General features: G+C 44.0%; 1 protein-coding gene across 1 annotated transcript in view; it reads left to right on the forward strand.

Annotated features, from left to right (window-relative positions):
• RUVBL1 (RuvB like AAA ATPase 1) overlaps positions 1-14,835 on the forward strand; it is a 51,319-nt gene that overhangs the window by 26,460 nt on the left and 10,024 nt on the right. The window contains exons 5-8 of the mRNA XM_004368397.2: positions 3,272-3,361; positions 4,171-4,320; positions 6,121-6,184; positions 7,582-7,780. Coding sequence (XP_004368454.1) covers positions 3,272-3,361; positions 4,171-4,320; positions 6,121-6,184; positions 7,582-7,780 — 503 coding nt within the window. The remainder of the gene's footprint in view (positions 1-3,271; positions 3,362-4,170; positions 4,321-6,120; positions 6,185-7,581; positions 7,781-14,835) is intronic.

Genomic DNA, 14,835 nt, shown 5'->3' on the forward strand with positions numbered 1-14,835 from the left:
AGGTTTAGAAGTATGACGTATATGACGCAGTACCAAGTATAGAGTTAGTACATGGGAGGACTCGATAAAGATAGCTCTTACTTTTCTTATTCGCTCTTAAGAAATTTTGTATTTTAAGAGTTAAGCTGTGTGGTTAAGTCTCAAGAGGTGACCTTCTGCCATCCCATATTCCTTTATAACCACGTGTCAGAGGCCCTGGGTCTCTTTTTGAACCTGGGCATTAATTTTTCCAGTTATCAGTGCTTATCTTCACAGAAGGAAACAGCATTGAGTAATGTGGTAAGAGTTGTATAATGGATGACGGATGGACTTCCTCAAGGGGCCAGATGCAGAATCCTGACTGCAGTTTCTTTACATGCCAGGGACTAGAGACCTGTTGTGGCTTCAGTGGTTCATTCTGCAGTGGGCCAGGGCTTAGCGAGGCCGTAGAGGTGATGATGTGGGGAAGCCTTTGAGGATCCTCCTCAGACACACATCCTGTAAACCTTTAGGATGCAGGCAGTAGAAGGTCAGACAGAATCCTACAGGGAATCCTGGCTCTGCTGCCTATAGCAGTGTGGCCTTGGGCAAGTGACTTAGTCTCTGAGCAATATTTTATCTGTTAAGTGGGAATAATAATTGCCTATCTCACAGAATTATTATAAGGATTAGAGTTATAGCTTTTGAGTGTGGCTTAGTTACCTAATAAGTGGTAGCTGTTAATGTTACTGTAAGAGCCTTAAATTAGAGAAAGGCAATCTGGATTGTAGTCCTTGCCTTATTATTAATAAATGATATTGCCGTTATAGCTATCATTTATAGTATGTGCCAGGCTCTTAGCTAAGTGTTTTAACAAATATCTCACTTATTGTTACTCGTATTATTTATAAATTTATGTGCGTATGTAATTTTCATCATTTTGCAGATAAAGTAGCTAAGGCTCCTAGAGAGGTTAAGCAGTTTTCCCAGGATCCTATAGCTGGTTAAACGGCAGAGCTGGAATCCTAATGCAAGTCTCTCTGGGTCTTAACCATGTTGCTGTCTGCCTGCCACCTTGCTGTGTGACCTTTGGCAAGTCAGTTCAGCTCTCTGGGACTCAGTTTTCTCACCTATAAACTGAGGTAGATTGACTATATAATTTCTTCATCTTTATTCTACGATTTTATGGTTCTTTGATTCTCTAAGGTTGTTTCTTGGTCACTGCTTTATGGAGATCATAAAAATGTCACTTCTCCAAAGGGCCATTTTTCTTTTTCCTAACAGGGTTTCCATCTCAGGAGCTTGCCTCTGCAAATATCTCTTTTATTATACCTACCATCTCTCCCATTCTGTATTAATTAGATTTCTTAGTGAGATCTGCCATCTTTCCAGTAATCACATCTTCAGTCAATTCATTTGGGAAATTAACCGATACAAAAAGACTTTAGGAAAAAAGAAAAAAACAACAACAGAGTATAGTATAGGATAGATAAAATGAAGTATGTCATTTAAATGTCAGCTATTCCTAAGGCTGCTTTGCAGTTTTTTAAAGCAAATAACATAAGGGAGAAGATTTTTTTTCTTCCAAATTGGGTACTGCTTGACACTTTTAGCTTATGTGCAGGATTTTAAATAGAAAAAGCTCCAACACTCGATGGATTTTTAAGTATGAGGGAAGCTCGTGACTGCTAGCAAGGAGAACAGCAGTAGTAATAATTGCCATCCTTTTTGAGTGCCTTCCTTGTACCAAGCCCTGCTTTAGGTGCTTACCGACCACTGCTCCTAACACTCCTGTGCTGCCAGGAGGCCACCATTGCCCCACCAGTACCCCAGCCAGTCAGAGGCAGAGCCCAGGGGTGGTGGCAGTGGTTTTTAACAGCTTTATTGAGATATAATTTTAAATAAAATTCACTCATTTTAAGTGTGTAATTCGTTGAATTTTTGTGTATTTACAGAGTTGTACAACCATCACCACAAGCTACTTCTAGAACCTTTCCATCACCCCAAAAAGAAACCTCACACCCATTTACAACTGTGTTCCGCATTTTTCCCCCTCCACAGTCCTGGGCAGCCATTAATCTATTTTCTGTCTCTATGTATTTGCCTTTTTTGGACATTTCATATAAATAGAATCATTCAGTATGTGTTCTTATGTGTCTGATATCTTTTACTGAGCCCCGGGTTTTGACTAATTTTGTTTGGGACCAAAACTCAAGTTTTTTCCACCACAACCACATTATATTATATAACTATCCTTAAAGTTTGACCTGGAGAAATTTGTGCCTAACTACTGAATCCTTAGAAAGGATGCTGTCCTAGAATATCAGGTTAGGTACTCAACAGTCACCAAGAGTAGATTGAAGCTGGATGGTCCGGAGAAAAGCATCAGTTCCCAAAACCTGATAATATTTTTTCCTGGAGATATAAGCAGGCAGGCTGAAGGAAGCAAACACTGAAATTTGAATCAGAAGGCTTGGAAAAGATTCTGGTGTGTATGTTTCTCTTTGAGTTTTACACATCTGTGATCATGACTGTGTCCTGTTACATGGATGAGGAAACTGAGGCTTAGAGAGCTTTGTCTAAAATTATAGGCCCTGCCAAGTGCTAGCCTTGAGATTGGTACACAGGTTCTGGCAGGTGCTTTGGTTGCAAAAGGTTCCACTCCCACTCAACCAGCTGAGGAGGGTGAAGGAGTGAAGTAGAGATAACAATCTCTGATGGGAATGTTAGGGACTCTGTTCTCATGGAGAGAGCAGGCTCCCGGTAAAGGCAGTCAGATCCATGTTCTTAAAAACCCAGGTTGCCAGTTTGCAGCCGCTGGAGTAAAGGGAAGGAGGAGATCAAGTCTCCCTGACGTCCCTTTTGCCCATCACACTGGCACACAGGCATGCTCACTCCCCCACTTTCTCTCTAGTACACTCAACCCCCCAGATCCAGTTCCTCGTATTTATATTCACACCCTCCTTCTCTCACACGTTGACACTGAACACACACACACACACACACACACACACACACACACACACACACTCTTAGTCATTAAACCCGAAAACCCATTGCTGTTGAGTTGATTCTGACTCATAGTGACCCTATAGGACAGAGTAGAACTGCCCCGTAGGGTTTCCAAGGAGCGCCTGGTGGATTTGAACTGCCAGCCTTTTGGTTAGCAGCCCAGCTCTTAACCACTGTGCCACCAGGGCTCTCTTAGAGTCATTAGCTACCTGAAATACCTTACAGAAATAGATAAGGGTACCTTTCAGAAACAAATGTACTATGTATTACAGTTCTCTGATACACTTTTTTTTTTTTTTAGCTGGACCCCAGCATTTTTGAAAGTTTGCAGAAAGAGCGAGTCGAGGCTGGCGATGTGATTTACATTGAAGCCAACAGTGGGGCCGTGAAGGTAATGTCTTCCTTGGGACAAAGTACCACCCCAATTTGATGCCATAAGGAGAAGTAGGTGGAAATGAAGTTGCTTCTTCAGAGGGCAAGGGGTGTGTAGGGAGCAGGGCTGGCATCTGGTGCAATGTTGATGGAAGGTCAGCGGTTGCCCCTTTATGTTTAATAAAGTTTGCTTCCCCTTTATCTTCATTCTTTAACCTTCTCATGATTAAAACAGTCTCTCAGAAAAATACTAAAACCTGTTTCGAAGGGGGGAGTACAGGGTGAGAAACCAAAACAACTTTAGTCATTTTCAAATTGAAATGTGCAGTGCATTTCATCTTCCTTTTATCTCTTTGGTATTTTCTTCCTAAGATATATGCATGTGGAAAGGAATGCTGCATTAGTTGGCATTCTTTTTATATCTGATTTTCAGTGTCCTGTACAGTGCTCCTCAAGTTTAATGGATGAGCATAATACTTCATATCATACAATAAATCACCCACCTACAAAAGAGTCTGAACAGCTCCCTCCGTCTCCAGTTAATCTACTGGCTTGCCCTTTATCGGGAATTGCATACAGTTAAAATAAAGAGGGGGGAAAGGTTCTTGGAGAAAGTATCAAGTGTTTTCAGTGGGGTTTTTGGAGCCCAGTGATGAGCAGATAGCCTGCTACTCTTGGCAGCAGGGGAGTGGGGCATATTTGGGGTTTGTCAAGTAGGCTGTCAGGCCAGCGATTGGGAACTGAAACCTTTATCTTGCTTAGCACTGTGCCATTTGGGGACTTGGCAGCAAACATACACCAGGAATTCATGTTTCACTCTTTTTGCAGAGGCAGGGCAGGTGTGATACCTATGCCACAGAATTCGACCTTGAAGCCGAAGAGTATGTCCCCTTGCCAAAGGGGGATGTGCACAAGAAGAAAGAAATTATCCAGGATGTGACCTTGCATGACTTGGATGTGGCCAATGCGAGGCCCCAGGTACTGCCTTGATGCCTTGATAGCCTTGCATTAGCCCTTTTGTATGTGCATCTCAGCTCGGAGAATGAATTGTCAGAGTCTTGGTACCATATCTTGGGGCATACCGGCCCTTTTCTGTCTGTAATGTTGAGCAATTAACATCGACATGAGCTACGAGTGACTCCTTTGTTCCAATTCAAATGCTGTAGTCACAGATGATTTCGCGGGTATTGTTTCTTATCCCAGCCAAGCCTCTGGCCCTGAGCTAGCCAGCTTTCTCTGTGGCTCCTCTCCAGCTGTGGGCTCGTGCCTGGGATTCTTTTGGTGTTAATGGCGGGAAGGAGCCCTTTGCAGGATTTCAGAAAGCCTGACAGAGCTTCATCTTTCCCCCTGCTTACTCAAATCTCCAGTTTTTTGGCTTATGAGCTAGAACCGTATCTGATCCTTAGACTGATTAGAAGCTCTGTTAGATACTGTGCCTTGACTAGTAAAACATGGGGAAGTGTGTTGCCACTTAATGATATTTCTGGGAAACGTGTTGGTAAAAGCTAACAATTATTCCCTGCTGGTGGTCTTTCAGTTTGGTTTCATCTTCATCTTAAAAGAGGCTGCCTCTTACACTAAGGTCAGAACACCCCCTTAAGGCCTCCGAGAAGGCCTTAAGGGAGGGGGTATTTTGCTTGAAATTTGATCCTTGGCTGTTTTGTCTCTCAGAGCCTTAGTCAAGAGATTGCTGCTGACTCATCTTGGACCAAAGAGTCCCCTCAGCAGGTGGAACGGCTGTCCCCAGACTGAATTTGGGAACAGTACCCGACTAGGAATGGGAAGTCAGAACTTGTGCCGCTTGGCTAATTAGTCACTTTGGGTCTCTGATTTTTTTGTGATCTGGAGCACTCTCATTCTGAGTTTCCTCCTCTGTGAAAAGGCATGCAATAATTCCTACCTTGCAGGGCTGTTTTGAGGATCAAATGTTGTAAGTACTCAGTAAACACTTGCTACCTTTTATTGTTCAATGTTTAGTGAGCACTTCTATGTCATAGGGCCTGGTAACCAACAGGTGACCGCTAAATGCTGAATAAATGACAAAACACCAGCCTCTCCCTCGTGCTGACTGTGGGGTTAGGAGCTGGCAAGGAGGATGCAGGCAGTGAAAGGTCTGTTATGGAGCCACCGTTCTACATGGTGGACTCGCCAGACCCTGAGCCGTGCAGATCAGGGCTGGGCCCACGCAGCTCTGTAGCTGAGTGTAGAGAGAGGAAACACGCAAACAGGTCATTACATGTATTTTGACAGTCCCTTTGTCCCAGGGAGCATCAGTAGAGGTGGAGAGTCCAGTGTCATGCATCAGAGAGGGCTCCACAAAGGGAATTTGACCTGAACTTTAATGGATGAATGGGAGCTTTCCAGAAAAGAGAATGGCGTTGCTGGCAGTTGGAATAGAATATGCAAAGATACTGAGTCACAAAAGAGCCTGGAGTTTAGATGGTTAGTAGTTGTGGCTAGATCAAGGAAGGAGGGAGTGGAAAAAGATATGGCTGGACAAGGAGGCAGGGGCAGGTCCCACAGAGCTTATATTGCACACTAAATTTTGTTTGATTATTACAGGTAATGGGGAACCTCTCAAAATGTCTCTGCTTTTAGAAACTCCTCGAACTTTTTAAGGGAGGTCTGTCTGGCTATCAAGAGGTTTAGAAGAATAAGCCATATCTCAGGACTGCATGTTGATTTGCAGTTAGGGGCCAGTGGACAGGGGTGTGGCACCCTCCCTTGGGGGATGGGCAGCTGCTTTGAGAAGCATTCCTCTAAGTCTTTCTTCTGCAGGGAGGACAAGACATCCTGTCCATGATGGGCCAGCTGATGAAGCCAAAGAAGACAGAAATCACAGGTAAGACAGACTACACAGCCTGCCAGCAGGGAGCAGAGCTGGGGGCCCTGGATTCTGGTATGCTCTGTGAAGCTCTGTGAGTGAATCCACCTAACCTCAAAACAAGTCCCTTCTTCCTCTTAGTTCAGAGCTTGATGCTAACCTGATAGGTCCTGGCTATGCTTAGACAGCCATAAAACACCACAAGTGCTCTCTGACTCAGTGCACTACACTGCTCCTTTGACTGCACCAGATCTCCTTCACTGACCTTCAGAAATGGAAGTCGTGACAATCTCTTTCCCTTTGAGGTCCCAGAAATGTAGATTGTGCAGTCTTAGCTCTGCTAGGGTGACTTCCCGAGCTGGAGCACACCGGACGGATGGAGCACAGCAGGTTCTGCTCCTTGGCTCGCTGCACCCTCCTCCCCAGCAGACCACAGGCAGCTCCACAGATGGCCCTGCTTGCTTTCTGGGAGTTTCCCAGAATGCGTTGAGAAAAGTCGCTGCTCCCATGTGGACCTTTGTTTTACCCTGCTTCTCTTCCGAATTTTAAGTAGCGACTGCTTTCTTTGAACTTTTAACCAGTGGCGCAAACTGAGACCTTTGTATTAGAGTCATCAAGAGCAGTTTTTGTCTCTCGGCCATGTCTTTGACCATGCATCCTTTTTTGGCCGTCCCTGCCTCTTAACTTTGGTGGAGGGTGTTGTATCAAATCTTTCATGTTCTAGGTTTGTGAGCAGCTGTCTCCTGATACAGCCAGAGGGCTGGGTTGGAAAATAAGAACCGGGACCTTAGATGGGTTGTTTAACTTTTCAGAGACTCCTCCCTCTTTGGTCTCTGAGTTTGGACCTTCCTTCAGAACCTTTTCATTCTTCATGTTTCCTCCCAGAGAGGATTCTAAATGCACTATATTTCTTAGTTGGGCACTTGATTGAAAGTTAATTAACCTAAGCTTTGTCACACAGGGCTGAAAGAAAGGGTCATTTACTGTGAGCAGAACAGGAAAATTTGCATATGAAAGCTCATTTAATCCAGGGCTCCCTAACTCTGGTGTCTCTGGGATCAGGCAGGGAGCTAAATTGGATGGGTGTGAGAGAATACTGTATGGTGGTGAGTGAGACAAACTGGGGAGTGCATGCCTCTAATGAAGACCTTCCCATTCTAAAAACCATTTTACAAACTCAACAAAACACATCTTCAGGGGAGGCGGCCATTATGTGACCTATAGGTCTGATTATCCCTGCTTTCAGGTGATGAAACTGAAGTCTGGGGTAAAGTCACCTGCCTGGGGTCACACAGCTAATAGTAAAACCAGACTCCAAACTTGGGTTTGGATTGAATTCGGGGGGTGGGGAGAAGAGAAAAGGTGACAGTTGCCCCTGCCTGGTACTGACATTGTCTGTCCTTGCCATCTCCTAGACAAACTTCGAGGAGAGATTAACAAGGTTGTGAACAAGTACATTGACCAGGGCGTTGCCGAGCTGGTTCCAGGTGTGCTGTTTGTTGATGAGGTCCACATGCTGGACATTGAGTGCTTCACCTACCTGCACCGGGCCCTGGAATCTTCCATTGCCCCCATTGTCATCTTTGCATCCAACCGAGGCAACTGCGTCATCAGGTAGGGTGCTTGCCTGCCATGGGCTTACTTTTCCACCTTCCATCTGAGGCTGATTTTTTCCTGTGTGATCACTATAAAATCGTCATGTTGTGGGGATGAGGATGAAGGGGGATCATGTTCATTTTGAGAGAAAACATGCCAAAGTTGCCTGCTTTAGAGATAGTTTATGTACCAGCCTCATTAGTTTTATAGTAACCAAAGGCAAAACAGCCACCCTGTTACTGAAGATACGGCCTCTAGCGTGGACTCTGGGGTTCCCGTGTGGTATTAAGATTTAGTCTTCCAATTGGGGTGTGCAAAAGTAAGGTCAGACCCCAGGAGAAAGGTGGGTCTTTAAATAGGAAATCTAAATTTTAGGGGCTGGCCTTGGTGACGTGACATATGTTAACTTCTTTGAGCCTTAGAAGAGCTCCGGAAGGTAGATATTGGCCTCATTTTTCAGATAAGGAAACTGAATGGCAAAATAACTTACCCCTAGTCGCTCACATCTTTCTGATAACAAGACCAGTACTATATTCTTTCTGTTCCTCTACCCTGCCGTCTCCAAGCCACACGTGCCCACCCTTCCTGCCGCCCTCCCACCCATCTTTGAGAAGGGTAGATGTTTAGGCTCGGAGTACCTGGAAGGAGAATGCTCATATGGTGCTTATCCTGCCAAGACAGGCCCAGAGCTGGGATGGGGGAATTTTCTGGTCCTGCTGTGAGCCCCAGAGATCACAGCCTCTTTCCATCTTTCAAGTCCAAGTGTCAACATTCTCCGTGCTAGGTAGTCTTATTGCCCTTTTGGTTTTCTGTGGTTCTGTTTGAATGGTCTCTGCAGTCCTAGGGACATGAAGGGGTGGTAAGGAGCAGCAGCCCCTGAGGGAATCCCGGAAAGAAACCCTGAGGCCCGTGAGCATCTCGGGACAGAGTTGAAGCAAACCAAGTTTGGAACTCAAACTGCTGATTCACCTAGACTTGCCTCTGAGTGGTGATGGGCCGTACCTAAGATTTAGTTGGCTCTTGCTAGAGCTGTTTGTGTCCATCGAGGTGGTCCAGAAGCCCGTGCTGCTGGCTCAGAGCAGGCCCCACAGGGAGCTCCTGGAGTGCTGTGAGCAGTGTCCTTTTCTAGCAGCAGCAGCAGCAGCAACAGGCTACCCACCCTGCTCCCTCGGCCAGGTGACCGCTCTCACTGGGATTAGGATTTGAATGCATGATTCAAGTTCATGTTGCAGCATTGTGTAGTCACTTGTGGTAATGCTGTCTTGTCAAGACCACTGTCTCCACAAGCGTTTCCTGCAAACCTGGTGCCCTGTGCCTACCCACTAGCCTGCCCTGAGTCTTGGAAAGGAGGCAGCATGGACCAGGTGCCAGACTGGCCATTGATGAGAGTCCAGGCTCAGAGTGCTGATTGGAGCGTGGCTACCTGGGCATCATCTGAAAACCAGATATGTGGGCCTTGTGCCTGGCTTCCCTGCTGCACAGACCCTGTGGGCTTGTTGGACTTTCCTTGGCTTGGTCAGCCCCTGGCTTCAGTGTGAAAGCTGGTAAAAGGCTCAGCCTGGACAGATAGTGCCCCCTGCTGGGGAGCTCTGCAAATAGGCGCCCCTCCTTCCTCAGTAAATAGCCCAGCGCAGCCCAGCAGATGTCAGCAAAGCCTGGCAACTCTCTCACCCCCAGACCAAGGCTTCTTACAACTCAGATCACCTTCTCTTTGTTCTGCCCCACTCAAGAAACAAGGTGTACACCCTACCCAGGAAATAAGGTGCACAGGAAGGTGGCTTTGATAAACATAGATCTTTGATCTCAGAACCTGCCCAGTGGGGACACAGCTCTCATAAGCCAGGAACCTGGGAGATTTGGCCCCAGCACCATCCAGGTTGATTTGATCAGGGCTGTTGAGGTTTTGGGTGCTCACTGCTGCCAGACTGGTTACCCAACTGGAGGGTGTACACTCGCATATGGGCCTTTATGCAGGTCAGCTGAGTAACCTCAATTGGGATGTATGCTGTAGAAGAGGACTTTGATGCCAAGCCCTGGTGGCAGAGTTGGTCATAGTAGTAGTGATAATAATAATGTCAAAAATAGTAATGATAAAACAGCCAACATGTATTGAAAACGTGTACGGAGTACCAGGCACATTGGTAATCTCACAGCGATTTAATGAGGATAGTACTGTTGTTCTCACTGTTCAGAGAAAACTAAGGCTCCAAGAGTATGGGTAACATGGCCAAGGTCACACAACTCAGAAGCAGGGCTGGAATCTGAATCCAAGGAGTTGGACTCCAGAGCCCATTCTCAGAACAAGATTTGGTTTAGATGTGAAATGATGGGTTTCTGGAACATTTGCACAGTTTTGGTAACATCTGACTTGTCCATCCCCTAGAGGGGAGCTGCTGAGCCTCCTTCTCCTTCAGACCTCCAGAGTTCTAGAGGAAGGGAGCTCATGTTAATTGAGGGCTTACTCTGAATCAGAAACTGTCCAAAGCACTCTAGGTGGGTCATCTCATTTACTCTCCCGACCACCTTGTGTGTAGGTGATGTTATCTCCAGACTCGCAAGCTAGAAAGTGTTGCCGCCAGAATCTGAACCCTGAGGACCATCTGGCTTCAAAGCCTCACTGTTCCTGCTATTTCATGCTACTTCCCAGAGTGATTCCCTGTCAGATGAGTCAGGGTAAAGCTTTGAATAGTGGTGGTTTAGTTGGCTAAACACTGTGAAGCTAAAGGAAATGCTAAATACTGTGAAGACAGATTTTTGAAAATATAGTAACTGCAGTTTGGTCTTTTCCAGATAGTGTTCTCTCCTTGGTCTCTAGCCATTGTACCGGCTCTCTGTATAAGTGACCTTTTGGTTAGGGCCTTAGAGGTGGCCCTGTATCTTTTCTGGAACATAGAGTACTAGGACTAGCCTGGTTCTCACATGGAAAAATCATAGGCATTGGAGGCAGATGGAAGCTCATGACCTTGGGCAGGTTACTTGACCTCTCTGAATCTCACTGTCCTCATCAGTAAATGGGAATAACAGCATCTTTCCTGCAGAGTTACATGAAGATTAGAAATGATAAATGCAGAGTATTTGCACAGACCCTGGCCTGGAGTGTTGTACTCCTGGGGCCTGATCTCATGACCCTGCCTGGTCTGCCTGTAGACACGGTTTGGCCTCTGAGCCTTCTGAGAATTCAGTGAGATCATGTAGCCTCCAGCCCCCATGACGCTGGCAAACGGCCCCCAAGTGCTCTGGTTACCTCTCCATGTCGCTGCAGTGGGGGTAATGTAGGGGCCATTCTAGGAGGAGCACTGTCCTTGGGCTTCTTTCTTGGTGCCTCTGGCTCCTTCTAGGAAAAGATAACATCCGTGGACGCAGAAGGAGGTGCAGCCACACTGTGCTGCAGCACTGCACTCCCAGCCTGGCCCGGCCATAACTTGCCACCTTCAGAAGTCCTCTCTCTTTCAGGCTCCAGGATCCTCAACTATTAACTAAGAGCCTGGCCCTGATCCCAGCTCTAAAAATTTGGGAGATTTTATTTTCCTTTTGAGATACAGCCTCTTAAGATTCAGAATTCTTTGCAGAAGTTTCTCACCACAAGTCACTTGGTGTCGCCAAAGTGCCCAGGCCTAAGGAACACTATGGTCTTGATTCAGTCAGTGCACACTGTGGCAGAAGACATCCCAGTTACGCTTTTAAAAAAATAGCTTTATTGAAATATAATTCATATATAGTACAGTCTACTCATTTAAACTGTACCATTTAGTGGTTTTTTTAAGTATATTCACAGAGTTGTGCAGCTATCACCAAAATCAGTTTTAGAACATTTCATTTCCTCAAAAAGAAACCTTCTACCCGTTTTACAGTCATCCCCTAGCCCTAGGCAACTTGTAATCTACTTTCTGTCTCTATAGCTTTGCATTTTCTGGACATTTCATATAAATGGGATCATATAATCTGTGGTCCTTTGTGACTGGCTTCTTCTATTTAGCATAACGTTTTCAAAGTTCATCCATATTTTAGCTTATATCAGTAGTTCATTCCTTTTTATGGCTCAGTGATACTCCATTGTATGGATCCTAGCACATTTTCTTTATCCAGTCATCTGTTGGTGAACATTTGGATTTCCAGTTTTTAGCTATTATGGATAATGCTGCTGTTGTGAACATTTGTGTACAAATTTTTGTGTGGACATAGATTTTCGTTTTTGTTGGGTATATAGCTAGGAGTGGAATTGCTGGTTCAAATGGTAACTCTTATGTTTAACCTTTAGGGGAACTGTTTTCCAGAGTGGCTGCATCATTTTACATTTCCACCAGCAGTGTATGAGGGTTCTAGTTCCTACACATCCTCACCAATACTTGTTATCTCTCGTCTAAATTTAATTATTTTATTTTTATTTATTTGGTGAAAATGTACACAACAAAACATAACACCACTTCAACAATTTCTACATATACAATTCAGTGATATTGGTATTGTCTGTCTTTTTGATTATAGCCATCCTAGCGGGTGTGAGGAGCCTTGGTGGTGCAGTGGTTAAGAACTATAGTGAGCTATGGCTGCCAACCAAAAAGTTGGCAGTTTGAATCAACCAGCCACTCCTTGGAAACTCCATGGGGCAGTTCTTCTCTGACCTATAAGGTCGCTATGAGTCAGAATCGACTGGATGGGTTAGGTTTTTTTTAAGTGGGTGTGAAGTATATCTCACTGTGCTTTTGATATGCATTTCTCTAGTGACTAATGTTGGAAACCCTGGTGGCATAGTGGTTAAGAGCTATGTCTGCAACCGAAAGGTTGGCAGTTTGAATCCACCAGGCGCTCCTTGGAAACACTATGGGGCAGTTCTACTCTGCCTATAGGGTGCTATGAGTCAGAACCGATTCTGCAGCAGTGGGTTTGTTTTTCTTTTTTTTTTTAGTGACTAATGTTGTCAAGCATCTTTTTACCTTCTATTGCCCATCTGCATATCTTTGGAGAAATATCTTTTCACACTCTGCTCATTTTTTGATTGGGTCATTTGTCTTTTTTTTGTTGTTGAGTTTTAAGAGTTCTTTAAATATACTAGACCCTTATCATATATAATATGCAAATATTTTCTCCCATTCTGTGGGTTGTCGTTTCACTTTCTTGATGTTATCTTGGCACACCAAACGTTTCTAATTTGATGAAGTTCTATTTATCTATTTTTTCTTTAGTTGCTTGTGTTTTTGGTGTCATATCTAAGAAACCATTACCTAATCTAAGGTCACGAAGATTTACATTTATGTTTTCATCTAAGAATTTGATTGCTTTAGCTTTTACATTTAAGTCTTTGATTTAGTTAGAGTTAATTTTTTGTGCATGGTGTGAAGTAGGGGTCCAATTTTATTCTTTTGCATGTGGATGTTCAGTTTTTCCAGCACTATTTGTTGAAAAAATAGTCTTAGCACCCTCCTCAAAAAATCAAATGGCTTTCTTTAACACTCTTACTATGCCCACTGGGCCAAAGGTAAGTAGATGTAGGCGAGTTACCCTTCATATTACCCAGAGAGGCATTCTTTAGCTAGTGTGCTTTATGCCAGTAGGAAGAGCTTTGTGTCATCTGTTTACCTCTGGTTACAGGATTACATAAGAAGCTATTAGGCAATGATTCTCAACCAGGGGCGATTTTATCCCCCTTGGGACATTTGGCAATGTTAAGAGACATTTTTGATTGTCACAACTGGGGGGTGCTATTGGCATCTGGTGGGTAGAGGCCAAGAATGATGCTAAACATTCTACAATGCATGGGATAGCCTCTGACAACAAAGAATTAATCTGGCCCCAAATATCAACAGTGCATGGTGGAGAAACTCTAGAGTATAATAAGAGGGATGTATTCACAAATGCGCCAACTTCAACTAAAATAAATGCCCACTCAGACATCCTCCCCCTCAACATTAGCATATATCCGCTATGCCTGCCCTCTCGCATCACACAGCTGCCTGTGTTGAGTAGTCCTTTCTGATTGTCAACTCAGTGCAAACACCATAAAAATCAGTTGCAAAGTAACATTATAAGTCTTGCAAGGTACTTTGATATCAAAGAAGAATGAAGACGGTCCCTTAGGAACAGTGCTGGTAATTGCAAACATGACCTCTGTATGTTTATAATATGAAGGATATCAGAGGGGACTGTTATATAACTTTGTTGGAAATTTTAGGCCAAAAAAAAAAAAAAAGTTCATAACTGACTTATTTTTTGTTCATTCTAGAGATTAGTTCATGGTTATGGCTCAAACTTTAGTTTTGTTAAATGTGAGTTAATATAAACTTTTTTCTTTAATTTTTTTTTTTTTTTTTTTTTTCTGATAAAACCATTTAATGTGAAATTTGGGCCCTGGTTTTGAGGGATTCTTAAGTGGATTTTTTGTGGTACCAATTATCCTTGGATAATGAAACTCTTTTGTGCTTAACATTCATTTGACCTAGTGTAGGACATGAAGCATTAAAAGTTTAATTTGGGAGCAGTATGTATGGTCAAGAGCTGTTAAATATGTGGTGGAAAAAATAGCACAACTGGAGGATGATTTGTAAATTTTTTTTTCCTTTCCGGTATCAGATGTGGTAAATCTCTCTTTGGATTTAAAAACAAAAACAAACAAAAAAAACTGTTGCCATTGAGTCGATTCAGACTTACAGCAACCCTACAGGACAGAGTAGAACTGCCCCATAGGGTTTCCAAGGAGCGGCTGGTGGATTCAAACTGCTGACCTTTTGGTTTGTAGCCTGAGCTCTTAACCACTTTGCCACTAGGACTTCATACCGTTTACTGGGTGGAAAATATAGAGTTGCAGAGGTCCTGAAGAAGTCTCAAGTCCAGATGTAAAAACTGAGACCCAAGAAAGGGAACTGGCATTTCCTGGCTTCTGAAGCAAAGTGTGTTTTGCCACAAAGCTTGCCTGCCGGTAGACTCACCCAGGTGGCCACTGTGGCTTGCTTTGCTGTGTCTAAAGTAGAGTGTGGCCTTGATTCCAGGAACTAGAGGCTTCTAAAAATTTTTTCATTTAAATTAATTTTGCTTTCAAATGTGAAAGATTCAAAAAGAATATACTTTGAAATGTCCTA

Source organism: Trichechus manatus, unplaced genomic scaffold (genome assembly GCF_000243295.1).
Source record: "Trichechus manatus latirostris isolate Lorelei unplaced genomic scaffold, TriManLat1.0 scaffold00001, whole genome shotgun sequence".
NCBI classification, from domain to species: Eukaryota; Metazoa; Chordata; class Mammalia; order Sirenia; family Trichechidae; genus Trichechus; species Trichechus manatus.